Source organism: Anopheles nili, chromosome 3 (genome assembly GCF_943737925.1).
Source record: "Anopheles nili chromosome 3, idAnoNiliSN_F5_01, whole genome shotgun sequence".
Lineage (NCBI taxonomy): Eukaryota > Metazoa > Arthropoda > Insecta > Diptera > Culicidae > Anopheles > Anopheles nili.
The window spans coordinates 42,220,222-42,238,402 of NC_071292.1; the positions used below are offsets into that span (position 1 = coordinate 42,220,222).

General features: G+C 44.6%; 1 protein-coding gene across 1 annotated transcript in view; it reads left to right on the forward strand.

Moving 5' to 3' along the window:
* Positions 1–788: 788 nt before the first annotated feature.
* The window catches only part of LOC128726849 (cell adhesion molecule Dscam2), a 42,798-nt gene continuing 25,405 nt past the window's right edge, over positions 789–18,181 (forward strand). The window contains exons 1-6 of the mRNA XM_053820687.1: positions 789–1,107; positions 7,586–7,747; positions 7,823–7,969; positions 9,741–9,858; positions 14,415–14,863; positions 16,176–16,320. Of these exons, the coding sequence (XP_053676662.1) occupies positions 828–1,107; positions 7,586–7,747; positions 7,823–7,969; positions 9,741–9,858; positions 14,415–14,863; positions 16,176–16,320 (1,301 nt within the window). The 5' untranslated portion in view covers positions 789–827. The remainder of the gene's footprint in view (positions 1,108–7,585; positions 7,748–7,822; positions 7,970–9,740; positions 9,859–14,414; positions 14,864–16,175; positions 16,321–18,181) is intronic.

Below are 18,181 nucleotides of genomic sequence, written 5' to 3' on the forward strand. Positions count from 1 at the left end.
TTAAAACATAAAACACTTTAATATAAAAACGCTGTACTCTTGCTCGAAATGAAGCACATTGCTCTCAGCTATTCTATCCCGGCTTTTAACCTCAACGGCAACATAGAGTAATAGCTCCATTCAAAGCCTGTAGTCAATATTTGCTCAAAACCACACAAACACACACACACAAAGGTTTAAATTGAATTAACAAGCGGTTAACGTTCGCCAATTTGAATTTGAGCACTTGTGTGCGGTGTTGTCGCAAGCGCCTCAAAGAACCCACAGTTCTCGTCAACCATCCGGCACAACCGTTTCGGCTTCACACCACGAGATGGTGACATCTCGCGACGAAGAGAAAATCACAGAATATCCGTTTCCGATTTGCGAAAGCAAGCGACAATAGCTGTATCTCCCGCTGCTCTTGTCTTGTCGGTTTCGAGCATACAAACAAGGCTTAATTATCTTCGCAGGGAGCGCGCACTTCGCAGCACGGTGATTGTTGACTTTTAATTAGTTTTACCGATCAGACTTATTTACACGAAAATCGCGAACGGCCCTGTCGCGTCATACGCCGGTCGTTTCTCATTCGCGGTAAGGTTCGGTTTCGCGTGTTCAGATTATAATAAACAAAAAGTGCTTTCAAATTGGGAATAGTCTGCCAGCGTTCGCAGCACGGCCCAAACGAGGCCAATTTGAATGTTCGAAAGCATTCAAAGCACCGCGCATCTCATACAAATACCACGATTGCGGTTTCTCATTCTCACCTTGTTGGTGCTGGTGTTTTTCTACTCGTTTCAGGACTGACGGCAGCATTCGATTCACATCTCCGGGGACCATCGTTCGTCATGGAGCCACCGTCGCGGCTCGAGTTTTCCAACTCCTCCGGCGGTTGGCTGGACTGTTCCGCCTCCGGAAGCCCGCAGCCGTCGATCGATTGGCTGTCGGTCGATGGCACGTCCGTCGGTGACGTCGGTGGCGTACGGCGAGTCCTGCGTAACGGGACGCTGGTGTTGCTGCCATTTCCCGCTGCCGCGTACCGGCAGGACATCCATAGTACAATCTATCGATGCGTGGCGTCGAACACCGTCGGACGGGTCATCTCGCGGGATGTGCAGGTTCGGGCAGGTAAGTTCACCGTACTCGAGTGATTCCATTTCCAGCGGATGCGCTGGTCGAACCGAGAGCCACAATACCACAGGCGAAAGCGGGGACACGGGGCGCGAAACCGGGCACAACTTTTCCGGTTCCGCTCGAACACGCTCTCAATCACATTATAAACGAGAAAATCTCGTGCTACGTGATTGGAATTAATTCCGGAATTTTTACTCTCTTAATCTTCGAATCTTTTCCGGCACTTTTCCGCCGCTCGAACGCTCGACTGAGGGACATGCCGTGCGAAGCATTGCCGCTGTTGTTTGTGTTGTTTCGCTACGGTCCCTTTTTATCCGTCCGCCTGTCTGCCGTGTGTCTCTCTGGCGTGCCCGCGATGCTTAATGTTCGTGCCGTAGCATCGTGAGAAGTTTTGGCCGGTCCCGTGATGCTGGGAGCATCGCAATTCCGCAGACGCGTACGCCGTGTGACGGATGGCGTGACTTGACGCGAACGTGACGTGAGCGAAGCCTTGGGCATTGGACGTCTCGGAACGGAACGGACCGGAAACGGTGCGATTGAATGTTGAAACGACTCGGATTCCTTTTGCCCAGACTAACGGGTGGGTTGGAGTTTCCATCTTTGCCAAACACTCTCACTATCGCTACGATACCGCGATGGTATTAGCAGGAATTTCGTGGCGAAACATCTATCCCTTTATCACCCAGTGTACTCGGAGTGTGGACATTAAATATTAGCCAGTTCGTGAGAATGGCATGTGCACATGGGGAAAGGAGTGCAATCAGAGATCAGCGGGAAGAAAAATGATAAACCATTCCTGAACCAGGATAGGGTAGGATTTCAATTAAATCTGTGCAAAAATGCGCCACCAACAAGCAACCAGGTGCTAACAATTAATTATGCCGTGGTGTATAGCGAGCATGTGTGCACGAATGATATAAAAATAATATCTTCGTTGATTTCGGAAAAGAAAGCAAAACAAATTACCAATTAACGATGGCATGGAGGAACATTTATCACATGTACCCGTAGAACTACTATCGTGAGAATATGTTGTTTTTGGCACACATAAATTATGTGTTATAGTTATTATGGTTCAAAAACCTCTTATTTCGTATAAAATTTCAGCATTTTTGTCTCATTTTGACAATAAATTGCTAACAGTTTGACGCATTTTGACAGAATATACTGCCAAAAACAGAGGTGCGATTTCAAAATAGAATCATATGATTATTTTTATTTTTAACTTAGTTTTGAAACCATGCAACCAGTAAAATCCACCAGCGTTACATCACGTGAAGAGACCGAAAATAGTTCGGAACATTAAAGCGGTTCAAAAACCCCGTGAAGCTAGAAGTAAATTAAGCAGCTCGAACAAAAAAAAAATGCTTCCAGATTGCTTTCCCCGTGGAAAACTTCCACCAAATGGCAGCAGCTATTTGCTTGCGAATCGCTACGAAATTACAGCTCGCTGTAGCACCACATACGGTGGCCTAAGCTTCCAAGTTGGAGCAGGTTTTATTGATGCCTTCTCTCCCAGCGAAGTAAACTCGTTTCGCTACCAAAACGCCTAGATGTCAGTCGAAGCGGAGCTCCGGGCTTCGATGGGAACGAGTCACCAGATGGTACTGAGGTACGGGATGTCAGAGGACGGTTGCTGGCTGGTACGAATTTTGCATAATTGGATAATGAATCGGGACGGAGTAAATTGATGAAACGGTTGGCTGCTGAATGGATTAAGCGCTAAAAAATGTCTACCGTTTGGAGGAAAATAAAGTCGAAGGAAATTCCGAGCAGCTACGGTGAGCCACTCCAGCGTTGGCTGGACCATCGTGCAGGCGAGCGTGTAAATGTTCGACTCGAAAAGCTCGACAGTGCCGTGGTATGAGCGTAATTGAATTTCTAAAGCTCCCATTGCACCGAGTACTGCATGCAGCGGCTGAGAAGCAAACAAGCAAACACACACACATACACACAAAATGCTCCAACGATGGATCATGGATTTTAGTGGTGCCGATGTGCTTTTGGTAGAGAACCGACGGGAAGAAAAATTTTTCAGTTTTTTTTAACGCAAACTAGAACACAGCAAAACAAAAATACAACCCTATACAACCGAAGAATCAAACAAAAGAGCGCAGCCAAAAACAGCGAAGTCAAGCTGCAGGTTGCAGTGCGGTTTGCATGAGTGCTTCTCAGTTGAATTAACGAAATATTATCGTATCTTCGTCCGAACGATGCATTTTATATATTTTGTCCAAAGATCGTTTTATGTTTTGAAAAAAAAAACAACTTTAATAACTAGTATTACATTCAGTTTTTACATTGGGAAGCAATGTGAAGATTCAATTTTCATTGCATATATCGTACTAAGTTTTAGATGGCTGTTGTTAAGTGTAATTCATTTGATTGTTAATGATTTTATGAAATAATTATCAACTTTTTAGTAGCTTATACATAATAACAAAAACTGTTTAAGAACGTTTGTTATTGTTTGTAATTGTCGTAGAAAATTATGTGGCTTTGTAAACCATTTTTAGAACTTGGAATATTATTTTTTACTCGTGAAAGTAGGCCACGAAAACAAGTCCCGTTTGACAGTAAATAATTTTTTTAGAACAATTGAATATTCTATTTGAAAATCATCGAACTCTCTTGTTGTTCTAATTCATACTGACTACACATACCTATGTATATGTTCAGAAATGTATAAAGCCAACTATGTCAGTAACGTAGTGCAGCAAAAGCGAAACTTTAAATTAATTTCGCGTTTTGAGCGATTTTCGTTTTCATCGTTTGCTTCGTTTGTCTAAGTTTTCTTCTCTTAAAAATGCTAAACGAATTTTTATTTTCCACAACACTGCATCGGAACAGCTTGCAGTGCGCGGTAGTGCATGTTCTAAAAATTCAAACGAGCTACCCGAGGTATTTTCGAATGCACCGCTTCAACTGTTCGCTTCTTCGTATGGGTGCTGTTTCAAATATGTATGTGTGTGTGTGTGTGTGTGTGTGTGGTAGGTGTAGCCGGGATATTTGTAATTAAAACCGGTAAACGAAGCGGGATAAAAATGTTGCAAATCTTAAGCACAATGGACCCGAAAACCGCGAACCAGCGACCGAACAGCAAACGAATGCCAACAAACGTGGTCTGAAGCGCTGGGCCGATGGAAAAAAAACGCTCTCACCCACACACATACACTCACACACACTCGTGTTGTACTGCAAACGAAAGGAAACACCTTCATTTCACCGCGAAAATGGCATGAGGACGGCGGGTAAAAAAGCGGACGAAGGCATCCCACCGGTCGGAAACACGTCGAGAAGTCCTCTAATGAACCAACACCGGTTCGGCTCCACAGGAATCACCGGTCGGTGCCCGGTTCCGGTCGTTCAAAACGAATGAATTTGTTTTGCCAAGGCTATTGCACTCACCACCCGTAGCACCCTGGCTGGCACGCAGTGGAGGCTATTGCCCACGCAGTTTTTCCAACCCACGGCTCGCATTTTTCTTCTTCCCCGTCTTTTTTTCGTCTTCTTTTTCATGCCGCTACGCGTCTCGGCCCTTCCACGAGCCGTTGTTATTGCTGTGAGGGAAACTTTTTGCCTTCTCGGTGCCACTTTTTTGGTTTTGCTCGTTTCCCGCCATTTTGTGCAATGGTGCCTGGTGGCTGTGAATGACTACAAGTCACCTTTTATTTGGCGCGTCCCAACGGAACGGACCTTCGCGTTTCGTCGCGTTTGGTGGTGAGTAGGGTGCGATGGATAACGACCAGCGCCGTCGTTGTGCTGGTGCTTCGCTTTCGCTAATTACTTCGCAGTTGGGTTGAGCTGAGCTGAGCTAAAACCATTACCAGGGGGTTGAGGCATGTAGCGAGTGCCCTCGCTTTCGTCCTGTCCCTTGGGTTCCTTTGAACCAGGCTCGGGAAGGGAATGCGCCACGCAGGTGTAATTACTTGGGCGGTTTGGTAGCCGGCGTCCTCGGGTAGGTGCCAGCGCTTCGTCGAGTCTTTTCTGCACATAATGGAGTTCTTTTCTTCTGTACGGGTATTTGCTCGATTTTGTTCAAGATGGCTTAAGTACGAAACACATCCAAAACATGCAGCACATTCAAAACATTCACAACAGCGGTACATCCTGTTGAGCAACAGAATTATTACCATTGCACAGTGTGCGCTAAAGCAACTGAATAATTTGTATCAAAATAGTGTTGTAGGGTTTGTAACTGAAATTCTCGCTATTGTTAAATACAAAATATGAACTCTGAAGCCAAGCTCAATAGTTCTTTACAAAGTAAAATTAAGATATCTTTTGATCATTCCAGAGATACGGGTTTGTGCTCGAATTTGTAAAACAGCCTTACAAAATCCTTGCAGTTTTACAACTATTTTGCTTTATTGAATTTCATAATCTATTGACATTCTTCTTCAAAACCCGTTGGCTAAATAAATACACGAGTTTGACAAAGATAATTTATTCTTGTTTAATGGTATTCATAACTTAAATCAAGCTTAAAACATCATCTGGCTGATCATAGGTCCAAATCAATAAATATAAGAAAAATCTTTTCACATTAGTTAAACAACATTTATTTTAAAGTAAAATTTGAAATTATCCTTTCGTATCATATGTATGATGACGTTCAGTTTAGCCCAAAACAAGATCTTAAAGTGTATTTTGCTTTTTAGCCAAGAAGAACGTTAGAAAATTATTAAAATTAAAGCTAATACATTTATTTCATGGCAAAGATGTTAAGTAATTCATATATTATACTTTTATGTTTCGATTTAAAAATAGGCCTTAACCCTTTTGCGAGAAGTAACGACAAAACAAACCTAAATTCATTGCAAAATAATTGTATTACACAGTATGGTATTTTAACACCATTATATATATATATATATATATATATATATATATATATATATATATATATATATATATATATATATATATATATATATATATATATATATATGTAACGATATATTTAATATACATCTCAACAACCTAGGAATCTATATTTTAGAAATGAGTTCATTTTGTCCATGTTTTACATCCAAATTGTCTTGGTTGTCTCTTTTTTGTAATTCGCATTATCTATAGCTTTGAAATATCTTGTATTTTGTCATCTTTCTATAGTTTTATAAAAAAATAACATTGCATGTAAAAACTCGCGGAGTACTGATGATTGTATTACAGATGGCTGAAGCGGGATTATTTCATTCTTGAACAGTGTGAACTTTAAGCTTCCAGGAATTGGTAATACACTACCCTGCCATCCGATAGACCAATAAAAATACGAAATAAAAGGTTCTTTTACATTAGCTTCGTAATCGAAGAAGCTCAAGAAGCGTAGATCTTGCCAACCCAATCATCTCACCCTGAAGGCAAACGGCTGAAGCGAATACACCCGACAACGGACCCTCCCGTTATGATAACTGGGGCCGGACAGAAATACAGACGTATCAGGTGTTACATTGATTATGACGAATGTAACGAAATAATAAGGATCCATTTTATTTTTTTCGTAATATGATTGGGTTCACCGTTCCGGTGGGAGCGCACAATGAAAGGGTTTCCTTGGCCCAGTGGAAAACCGTCTAACAGATGAAGCGAAAAAGAAAAAAAATAGCACGGTGGGATGCTGAAGCAAATTTGGTAAACTTGTCACGATGACGAGTAGGGTCGAAGCTTTACTTACTTTTTACGACCGTAGAACGCCCAAAATAGCCCCAAAACAGGAAAACGGTCTGCCACCTTCACCGGGTTGTGCCCCGGAGGGGTTGATTGGCCCCTTTCGGAACGAACGGCATCGTTTGGTTTCATGGTACAGAACTAATTCTTTTTCTTGCTTGATAGATGCATAAACGTGTTCCTTCACTGTTTGACCAAGAGATTGAAAATCATGGGAAAATTGAGTTATGCTTGACGAGTAAGCTTAAGATTCGAGCCAACAATTATGCTAATATGTTGTGCTACCGAGCTGGGATAAATAACAAAATTCGTCTCTATCATTTCATGTTATTTTTATATTTGAGATATGTGCAACAATATGAAACAAAGATAACAATTAGATAACGAAATACACGCCGTTGAGGTGCATAATATCTTTATATTAATATCAGCATTGACTTGCTTAGTTCCTATGACTTGTCCTCAGTGGAAATAAAAACAAGTTAAAAGCATGTTCCAATGTAGTTTGCTAGGTTCCAAAGGATGTTGTCATCAAATTCATTCAATTTAAGTCTTGTGGGTCAAATTCAACATCATCCTCCCATTTCCAACCAAAACTTCTAGTTGAATAGCTTTTGTGGTCAAATAATGCCGTTGCAATATGCTTTCCAACCACGGATCCACGGATTGACGTTCAAAATGTCTTCTTTTTCTGCTTCAGTAACAGCACCATCTCCGCCGCCCATAATTTGCAACTATCGTCTCACTCTCACTCACTAAATCGATCGTTTTTTTTTTCTTTCGTTCTCTTGCATCGTTTCAGTGGTTGCCCAAGCATACAAAGTTGATGTTGAAGTGCTGGCAGCTTCCCGAGGCTGTACCGCGATTCTGCGTTGCGTAGTGCCTAATTTTGTTAAGGAGTTAGTAAGGGTCGTGTCCTGGGTGCAGGAACCGGCGTTCTACATTTACCCATCGCTGCAGGGAGGTAAGCTCGATCGGCTCATATTCTAGCGCTTCACGGGTTCGGGTTGCTCATCTTTATCTCTCGCTCGCTTTTCAGATGGAAAGTACCACCTGCTACCAACCGGAGAGCTGCTGATACACAATCTAGAGTATAACGATCGCTACCCATCCTACCGGTGCCGGACGATGCACAAACTCACGCGCCAGGTCGTTACGAGCAATTCGGCCAAGATACGCATGAGCGGTAAGTACGCGCAGTAAGTTTGCGGGCGTATTCGCCTCGACACGCTTCGAGCACGTGCTACCAAGTCCAAAAGGCGCACTCCGCACGGCGTCTTCACCGCATTCCGGTGAGCTCGAATGCAAATGGCGCCGGCTGGAAGTGTGTAATACGAGTGACAAGCGAATGCGGCTCGCTCCGATGCACACGTCACATCAGAAGCGTTTAGTTCGGTTCATTCGAGAGAATAAAAATCTGACACCCAATCCCGTCGGCATGGCAACCGTTTTATGGAGTGGCTTGAGTGGGACCCGTTTCGTTCGCCTGAAGTGCAGCAGCATGTCGGTGTAAAGTCCAATCGAAGCCATGGAAACGCTTCCCCTTTCCAGTGGGCCGAGCGAACGAACGAACAAAAGATGGACAAAGTGGGCAACGTGCGCCCGGTCCGATCTTCAGTCGTGGAAAGGAAGGAAAATGAAGGCGAAAAAAAATAAAACGACGTCTCTAAACGGAAACCCGACAGTGCCCATCTCATCTGGCACACTATCGAGTCCGGCGCACTTTCCTCGGTATGACAGTTTCGACGAGAAAGGTCCGTTTCCGTTCCGTGCCATTCCGGAGTTCCGGCCACTGTTTCGGTCCTGCTTCGTCTCGTTCTTTCCCGGGTCGTAAGCCTGCTGGTCATTGGGAAGGCTGAGGCTAAGGCTTATGGTTTGCTTGCGTAAGCGATGGCCGCCCCGAGCACGAGTCCGGCGTGGCCAAGGGCAAAAAAAAAGGAACGATACCACCATACCGCTTAACGGTATGATAGTGGAGTGAAAGCGAAAACGAAACGGAACAAAATGGTTGCCGCTTCGTGCAGTTGCAACCGATGCTTCCTCGGACGGGTTTGTGGCGTGTTGGGGCTCTCTTTGGGCACTCGTGGCCCTTTTCTTCCACTCTGGTAGGACCTTGGTGCGTGTTTAAGCTGCTTTGCCCCCTAGGGAGCGGGAATCTGCAGTTCGTTGCCGAAAAGCTTGCAGCACAACATTTATTTCACGCTTCATCATAACAATGGGATTAAATCTTCAACGTGACGGCTCCACCGCTTGCAGTAGATGGACGGATGCAAGCGCAAGTCCTGGAGGAGCATGATCGACAGACAGAGAGAGAGAGAGAGAGTGAGAGAAAGAAAAACACGAACCAGAAGCCGTTGTAACACTTTTATGCATAAGCGACCTATTTAAACCGTTTCCTTGGACTGTTTCCTGGCAGGCGAACCATTCGGGATCGTTTTGTCTCAGGCGTCACTTAGCTGATGGATACACATTTCCGGTGCAAATTTTATCCCCATCTACGACTGTTTTGTTGGATTGCAATTTATATATTCTGACCGCCTTAGACGGAAGTCGTGCTTTTTTACAATGCACAAATTTTAAATCGTAGTATTTAACAAAAAAATCAAAAAGAAATCTTTATCGCAACACAACACAACAAACTTCAGTGAAACATGTATAAAAAGCGCTACTTTTGCATTTCACATTCGTAAGCGTGATATGAGAAACGGAAACGTACCAAAAGATATAAGACAAAACATAATTATCAGCACAGTCAGGCTCTTGCCGACAATTGTACGAGACCAAACTACCTCCTTACACTACAAAAGAAATGTACCACTGTTACCGGACGAGTGCTTAATGAACGCCAACCGACGTACAGGTGTGAAGTGCTACCGAGTCGACCGGCCCTTTTACCTACGCTTGGTGACGCATTTGATCTAGCTGAAAACGTTTTTCTCTCCTTTCATCGCGAACAGACCAACGAGGAATAGTTTCGCCAAGTGTCGTCGAGCATACGTCGCATGTTGCCGTCTCGCAGGACGAAGGAGCCGTGTTGCTGTGCGTCGCCCAAGGATGCCCATCGCCGGAGTATCGGTAAGCAGCCATTTGACAAAGCTCTTTTTTTTTCGTTTAATTGTTCCTTTCTCGTTGTACAAAATTTTGGCCCTCCATCGCACAGTGCTCCTTTGATGATTCGATGAAAAATGTTTCCCGTGCGAGTGCGCGGTGCGATTAATTAACACGGATTGTTTCGCGGCAGCGTTAGATTGACGATTAATACAATGTTACCTTCATTTATACGAAAATGATACGAGCGAGAGAAGTAATTGCTTTCACCGCACAGATCAGAAACCTGCTTGCAGTTTCTTTTTGTCTATTTTCAAACGTCCTTATGAAGTTCTCAGTTACAAAACATATAATCTAACGATGTTAGATTAAATATATATAACACTAATAGTTGTGAAAAGTGCATCATTTATGATCTTAAAAAATTTTATTGAGTGGAAAAAACATACTGAAATGTCTGTTTAACATACGACTATTACAAATGATGGACAAAAAGTTAAAAAAAATAGACTTCATAAACCATACTCACAATTTGTATCAAATAAAATGGTTGATAAAAAGCTTAAGAACATTCAAATCAACGGCATGTTTAGAACGGCATTCAGCATTTATTAACTCGAATTGCTTCCCGTACCTACCATTCCTTGATTTTATAATGATATTCTTCGAATATGATCTCGATGAACAAAAAATAAATCGATCGTTAATGTATTCATGTCACCAGTCCGCCGAATAATCACATCTTTCTTCGGTGTCTTTCACCACTCCGCTGGGACTATTGCAGCGGAATACATTTTCTACGTGCCCTCCAGAAGCCGGTCAGATAGGGGCGGCAAAAAGAAGCAAAGGAAGAAGACAACAAAAAATACACCCGAAGCAAACCTACAAATAACGCCAGCAATCGATGTTTTCCATCAATTTCCCCCCAGATTATCACATTCCGCAGCATAATTCGCATACATTTTCCCCTTTTCCGTATCGCCCTACCACCCTACACCTTCATCGTGGCGCGTCGTTGGCCTTTGGTGGGTGTCTCGATTCCCGGCCAATGCCGTCTTCTTCGACGCCGAACGGTGAACGTGTGCCGCTGCCACCTTCCCGAGCAAGTTCGATCTTGACGCTTGTCTTGTCTAGGTTGACAAGAACGTTCGAGAAAAATTAATTCAGCAGAGCGTCTGGGCGAACGCCGCACTGATTTCCATTGCAAATTATATCACGCCAGGGATTATTCTACCGACGCCATCGAATGATGCCGTTCGGTGATTGGGGCGTGGAAGAAAAAGTCTATTATTTCTTTGCCGCTGGTGGCTGGTGGTGAGCTTTCGGAGCTCTACAGCAGCCCAGCTGTAGTAAAATGCGTACAGAAAACAGAAACGATTTAAAGGGAAAACAACGCGGCTGTTTTGTCCGTTTTACAACACCAACATTTCTTGTAAATTCGATGGTATTCCACGTATAAAAGTCGTTGCTTTCCTTTTCTTTTTTTCGAAAACCAAAACAAAAAACAAGTGGCGTTTAGTAGAAAACACCCTTTTCTAGCCTCCGATCTGCCATCGCATCGCGTGGCCTTGTCCAGTTATCCACTTGGGATAATTTAAAACGAATGACAACGTCTGCTACTAGGCATCAACATGATTAATTGGATTTGGCAATTTTCATTTTGCCTTTTCTCTCTCTCTCTCTCGCACACTGTGTATCACATTTTCCTCGTTATCGTTACGAGTGCTTTCCAGTCGGTCGAGTTGTTTTGCCCTGGTTTTTGTTTAATTTTTCCTCCATTTTAATTTCCTCTCACTCGACTCGCGTGACCGATATGATTTTCTCTTTCTTTCTCTATCTCTCGAGTCGAGCGTTAAGCGTAGCGCAACAACAACAGCACGTAATCATCAAACGTCAATTCGGTTTGAGTGCAACTGATCGACGCGAAGAGTGACAGTGACCATCCATCGCGCTGACCGGTGCTCTATCATAAAGCACACCCCATAAGTCATCAGTGAGGGTTCCCTTTTTTTTTTATTTCTTCCTCCCATTTTGTTGGCCACCGACACTCGAGTTACCATTCGCCTAGTGACACTCGAAAGCCTTTGATGGCGTAGAGCATCGATATCCGGATGGAAAAGCGGAATTTTGCGCTCGCTGTCGATCACACGATTTTGCGAAGGGGATTTTGTGCAACATTTTAATCAACCCTAGCCCCCCCACAAAAACCACCCGGTGAACACGTGAATGCGCGTGCGTGTTCGCTCATTTCCAAGCGATCTGTTAATTTTTAATCCCCACACTCATCAACAATCCACCCAGAGCCAGAGGTTCCAGAGTGGGGTTTTTTTTCCTACTTCTTACCTTTCGAACAGCCAGCAACGAATCTTACGCCACGCACCGGCCACCATTTTGTTGCTGCTCGATTAACGGTACGATGTCGGCTGAGCGACAGCGCCCGCTTGGCGCTAATCACCTTTCGGGGCTCAAGTTCATCAGCTTAGTGCTTAACCCTTGATTGCACAAAGCGTCTCCGTCGGGCGCCAAATCCGACTTTTCTCGGTCGGGTGTATGCTGCCCGCCCGTACCATGCTCTGTGACCATGCCGGCCCAATCACGAGCATCAACTGCAATTATATTCATTTCCGCTCGTTCGTAAATGATTGCTAATTACGGTGGTCGGTGGAACAAGGCATCGTGGCTCCATAGCACGACACAGGACACAGGCGTCGCACCCGCCGAAACTCGGATCGTGTCGGAAATGGGAAAAGTTTCCACTCATTTTCCGTAAATCGCAAATGGCGCCCTTTTTTGTTTCCTGGCCTTTAAAGTTTATTGGCTAAAGCGTTGCGTTTGGTGCGGCACGGCGGCGGAACTACAGCGAAAACTTCCAACGTGCCGGCATTTTATGACAACCGTTAAGTATTGCTTCATTTATTGTGCTGCTGTTTTATTTTATTTTCGATTTTTTGTTGTTGTTGTTGTTGCTGGTTGCGATGAATAATATGTGCTTTGCGGAGTTTGGGAAATGATTTTTTTTTTTTATTTTTTCGTCGGTTGAAATTAAAATCCTTGCGCTTTGTGTGGAAGCTTTTGTGAAGCTCTGCCGTGTCTTGGCGTGAGCTCATTTGCGGATTAACGGCACGCCTGCAGCGCAAAAGTTTATCAAATAAATCGACGTGCCGGTTATGCTCTCGTCGGGGCCAGATTGGGTGGAGAATTCACATGATTCTTTTTATTTTTTTTTTGGATTCAGCTATCCTCCTCTACGGCAAACGAAAAGAGTGCAGAGTAATGCACCCGGACAAAACCGATCAGAATCAATCGAAAAGTACTTATCGGGAAGTGAAAGCGAGAACTGTTTTTTTTTATTTCACCCTATGCGAACCAAACTCGGAAAAACAAACCGCAAACTTGCAGACACTCAAGTTTTAAGCCTTCAACCCGCATGTTATCCGTGTTCGTCTGCCATCATTGCAAATGCCACGAGCTCCAAAAAAAGGGCTGGGCTGGAAGGGCCAAGTGAAGCCAAGTCGCCCATTTCCCCGGGCACACGGAGGAAGGAAATCTTTTTCATCTTTTGTAGCGCAAACTTTCCCAGGAGTTTGTAGAGTAAGCGCATCGACGAAGCGGGAAGAAAAAAAAACGGAAATCCGATTCCCGTTCCGTTCGAGCCGCTTCGTTCTGGGTTCTGGGAATTGTTTGCGGAGCTCAATCGAACGGAAATTAATTTCAACATTCGATTGACTGCGAGACGACAAGCTGTGAAAATCGACTTCTTGATGGTTGTAATCGAGCCGGGCAGGGGTAGAAGTTTTTTTTTTTAAAAAGCCCATCCCCCCACAGCTTGGAGAACTTTTGGCTAGGCAGGTTTTTTTCCCTGTTTGCTCTTTTTCCCCTCTTTTCTACAGCCATTAAGAATGTAGCCCATTGAGAGTTTTTGGGGGAAAATACGTCTTTTTATAAAGGCGATCTAGTATTTTAGTTGCTTAATTTTTTTCATAAGTGTACGTCAATAAAAGTACAATTTACAGCCTGATAAGAATAATCAATTGAGATATTAGTGGAAGAAATTTAATTTTAATTAAAAAAAAGGTCTATATTTTTAAAAGCTCCTATTTTCACTAATTGTGCGTCAATAAGAGTACAATTTGAGATGATGATAAACAATAGTCATAATTTTATATTAACTAGAAGAACCTCATGTTAACGGTATTTTGCTCAAGATACGAGAGCTTCGTAAGGAGGTTCCTAATGCCAGGTCAATTGTAGTACAACTTATCGTTATAGATAAGCTAAAGTATAATTGATTAAGCCTCCACAAAAAACAACTTGAAACAATTTCAATATACACCGCGGAGTAACGCGTATGTTCCTGATCAGTTTTGTAATGCAATTCTACAGAAACAAGCACATTTCAACTAGCTCGGTTTAAAAAACGAAATTCATTTAAAAACATAAACACTCGCAACACAACGGCTTATAATGTTAGTTTTATGTAAATTTACTCGCCGTGAACAGCTTTTGCACGAGCATAAGCACTAGACAGACGTGCTCTGCTGCCGCTGCTAATATTCTTTTTCCCCGTACATCTTTCACCGCAGGTGGTACACCCACAACGGACCGGAACCGATCCCGGTATCATCCGGACCCCGGATACGACTGCTAGGGCCAGTGCTGGCGATCGAAGCGGTCACAGGCGAGGACGGTGGCGTCTACAAGTGTTCCGCATCGAACGCAGGCGGTGAAGCAAGTGCCGACCTGCGGCTAACCGTTTCCACGCCGATCCACGTCGAGATCACACCGAACGTGCTCAGCGTACACATGGGCGGTACGGCCGAGTTCCGGTGCCTAGTGACGGCGAACGGGATGTCGGCGGGACCGCAGCACATCACCTGGTTCAAAGATGGCCGCCAGTTACCGAGCTCCGGGCGCGTTGGAGACACACTGCAGGTGACGGGAGTGACCCGCGAGGACAAGGGCATGTACCAGTGCGTGGTACGACGGCAAGAGGGCGACTCCTTTCAGGCTTCAGCCGAACTTCAGCTGGGCGGTAAGTTAGCGACGGATAAGCGAGGACCCTGCGAGAGCCCCAACCCTTGTAGTTGTCAGAGATATGATTGAGTTTTGTGAGATCTTGTGCGGTGTTGTGAGCCCACTCAAAATTAGGTCCATTGCCCATTAAACGCCAACGGTTATTAAGATGGTAATCGAGTTAAAAGAGGCTGGTTCGTTCCGTTCGGCTGGATTAGAAAAGGGCTGAGATCTGGTGGCGATGGTGGAAAGGAAAATAAGCTTCGCTTCTGTGAGGTCCCCAATTCGGATGCGGGAATTTTTTTTTCATCATTCACACCTTTATGCTTATTTTTATGTTCGTAGCCAATTTCCAGGCGATCCGCGCGAAGTTTCTTCGCTGCAAAACCCACGCGAAAGCCGTTCGAACGGAGATCTTAAAGCATCATTTTTTTGTTTCTTTAATTCTCAATATACATCCCACCCCAAAAAAAAGGCGGGTGCTGATGAAAATAAAAGCAAATATACAAAAATCGCCTCCCAAACGACACAGGAGCAATCGTTTCCGGTTTTTGCTGCGAGGGCAAACATTAAAACGAACCCACGCGATTTCGCTCAGCTGGTAGGGTCTTTCATTTTCGTTCCTAGTCTCCGCTCTTTTTCGTTCCCAGTCTCCGCCCTTTTTCGTTCCCAGTCTCCGCCATTTTCGTTCCCTGTCTCCATCGCCCTTGGTGGCGTTTTTGCTGCGACCTTTTTGACGCGTTTTTTTTTTTTTGGTTTTTCTCCTGCGGTCTCACTGTTTTTGTTATTTTTTTTCTAATGACCGTAATACACTTTTTTGCGCCTTTTGCGACCATAACCGGAGAACCGGATTTATCAACACCTTCCGCACCGCTGGAGGGCCGTTCTCTGGTGCGTGGGTTTTTCGCGTTGGAAAACATTTAATATACATTTCTACCCAACACACACACACACACACACACACACATACAAACAACCACAGGCCGGTGCGAAATAGATGGACTCTCGCACACAACCGTTAGGTCCTTCGAGCCGGGTAATTTCCTGCCACGGTGGTTTCAGCTAAATCGCTCGACCGCAAATCATTTCCACGCCCGCAGGCGTTCCATCGCAAACGCAGCTCTCTCTCTCTCTCTGTCGCGTGGAAGATGGTTTATTTATTTTATTTTTTCAGGTTTTCCGTTTTGACACCCACCCGAACCAACAAACACACACACACAAAAACTACATCTTATTTATGATAATTATCGTCCCATCGCGCGCACCGTCACCGGACGGAATTGTGCTTTTCGTTCTCGGTTTCATTTTGCTTTTTTTTTTTTGTTTTGTAGACGCGCCACCATCGCTAGTGTACAGCTTCATCGAGCAGACGCTTCAACCAGGCCCGGCCGTGTCGCTCAAGTGCTCGGCACAAGGAAACCCGACGCCCCAAATCGCCTGGACGCTGGATGGATTCCCGCTGCCAACGAACGGCAGGTAAGCTACGTGTTGTGCTGCTCACGTCCAAAAACACCCCCGCTGTGTGTTGATATGGGGCATTGCTTCGCGGCTTGTTATCAACCTGGGTCGAGGTTTAGATATTTGACGGATTCGAAAGGTCTACGAGCTACAGCAGTGGTACAAATTAATCCCACCAGCTCGGAGTGAAAGTCTTGCTCACACTAGAGCGAAGAAAAAATCACTTTCTTCAATCCATCATCATCATCATCATCATCATCATCGTCATCATCGCAACTATATTCATAGCAAAAGCCCGAAGCACACTAGCAGAGAGAGTGGAAAGAAAATAAATATGAAAAACCCTGTGCACATCCTTTCCAACGGGGGATGTTTGATTTGGCCACTAAAAATATTCCGCTCCCGGGCTGGTCGGCAAGGATTTTTATTTCAACACCATCCCATCTGCCTTGGGCTTGATGGTGGTACATTTCTATTTCACGTTTTCTCATTTTCCCGTGGCCGTATTTGAATAATCTCGTTTATCTTCATGTTTGCTGTAGCAGACATTGACGGGGACGGTTTGAGTGGTTGGGATGGGATTCAATTTTTTTTCCACCCCCCCGACATCCCACCCACATCCGGTCCACTGTTCGCTCGCTCCGAGTGGCAAGGATGGCCTTTGGCATCATCACCAGCAGGCCGTAGCGACGGTTTTACTATGGCATCGCAGTCTGGGGCACTTTTTTTTCCTAATTTCCTTCTTGCCTCTACCAACATCCGGCAGGCGTCATTTAACGGCATCTTGCGCTTGGTTGGTTGGTGCGTTCCATGAACCTTCGCAAACCTCGCTGATCCACTTTCGACGGATCCAGCACGCAAAGAGCATATCCTGCTTCCGGTTCCGTACAGTCTATATTAGCTTTGCTGGTGTGTGTGTGTTTTTTCGAGCAGTTTGCTGGAAAGTTTTTCTTTCGAAATTGCTTTCCGTACTTCATTTTCTGCTGCTGAGCACAATGCGAAGAAATTACGCGAGCTTTCAAAAAATGTTGTTACAAAACGTCAGGCTAAAATTAAATGGTTTTAAGAACTATTCGATTCTTACATGTCATAACTTATCGAAGGAGTCTCAATATCCAAACGGTTCATGGAAATGATTCGTGCTAATCTCAAGATTACTTAAACAAAGCACCGCTAAAGAACGGCTCCTCGGCTAGTTCACCCTTTTCACGGCATATTATAATCTATTGCGTTTCGTTTTCTAACAAGAAACGCCTGCAAAAATCAATCAAAACGACCGGTTTAAGAGCTAGAGAAAAAAAAAGTAATCCACTCGCTCGCTCATACCGCCGATCGGGAAAATGGATTCTAAATCAAATAAAATTTATTAGCTCGTATGGAAATCAATCTTCTCGCTCGTCGTTAACCGCCGAACGCTAGAGGCACCGTTATAAGTTGCTCCCAGCTCTCGAGCTAACCATTCGCTTCGGAACGGGGTTTTTCCTCGCGTTACTTCCGGCTGCCGGAAATTTCCAGCTCCGTGCGCGTTCCAAGCGCGCTGGCATGCTCGTAGCGATCGAACCGAACCGGAATCGGGATCGCGTGGACGATTGTGATTAATTAGTTTCTGTTCAAACACGACCATTCCCATCCCCACGCTACGAGCTACGTTTATTGAAGTTTCACTGTCCGGTCCGTGTGCGAGTACTTTGTTTCGCTACACTTCGGGTGGAAAATGGTACGCCTCTTTCTCCAAAGCCCAGCGAAACCGATGGTTGGAAGCTTAACCACCGCAGTAACGGGCGATCCAAATGGATTGGGGCCGTAAATTAATGACTTTTCTATAGTCCGGTAGCGAAAGGCGAACGTGACCACAGTAAACGCTGTGCACAGCTTCACC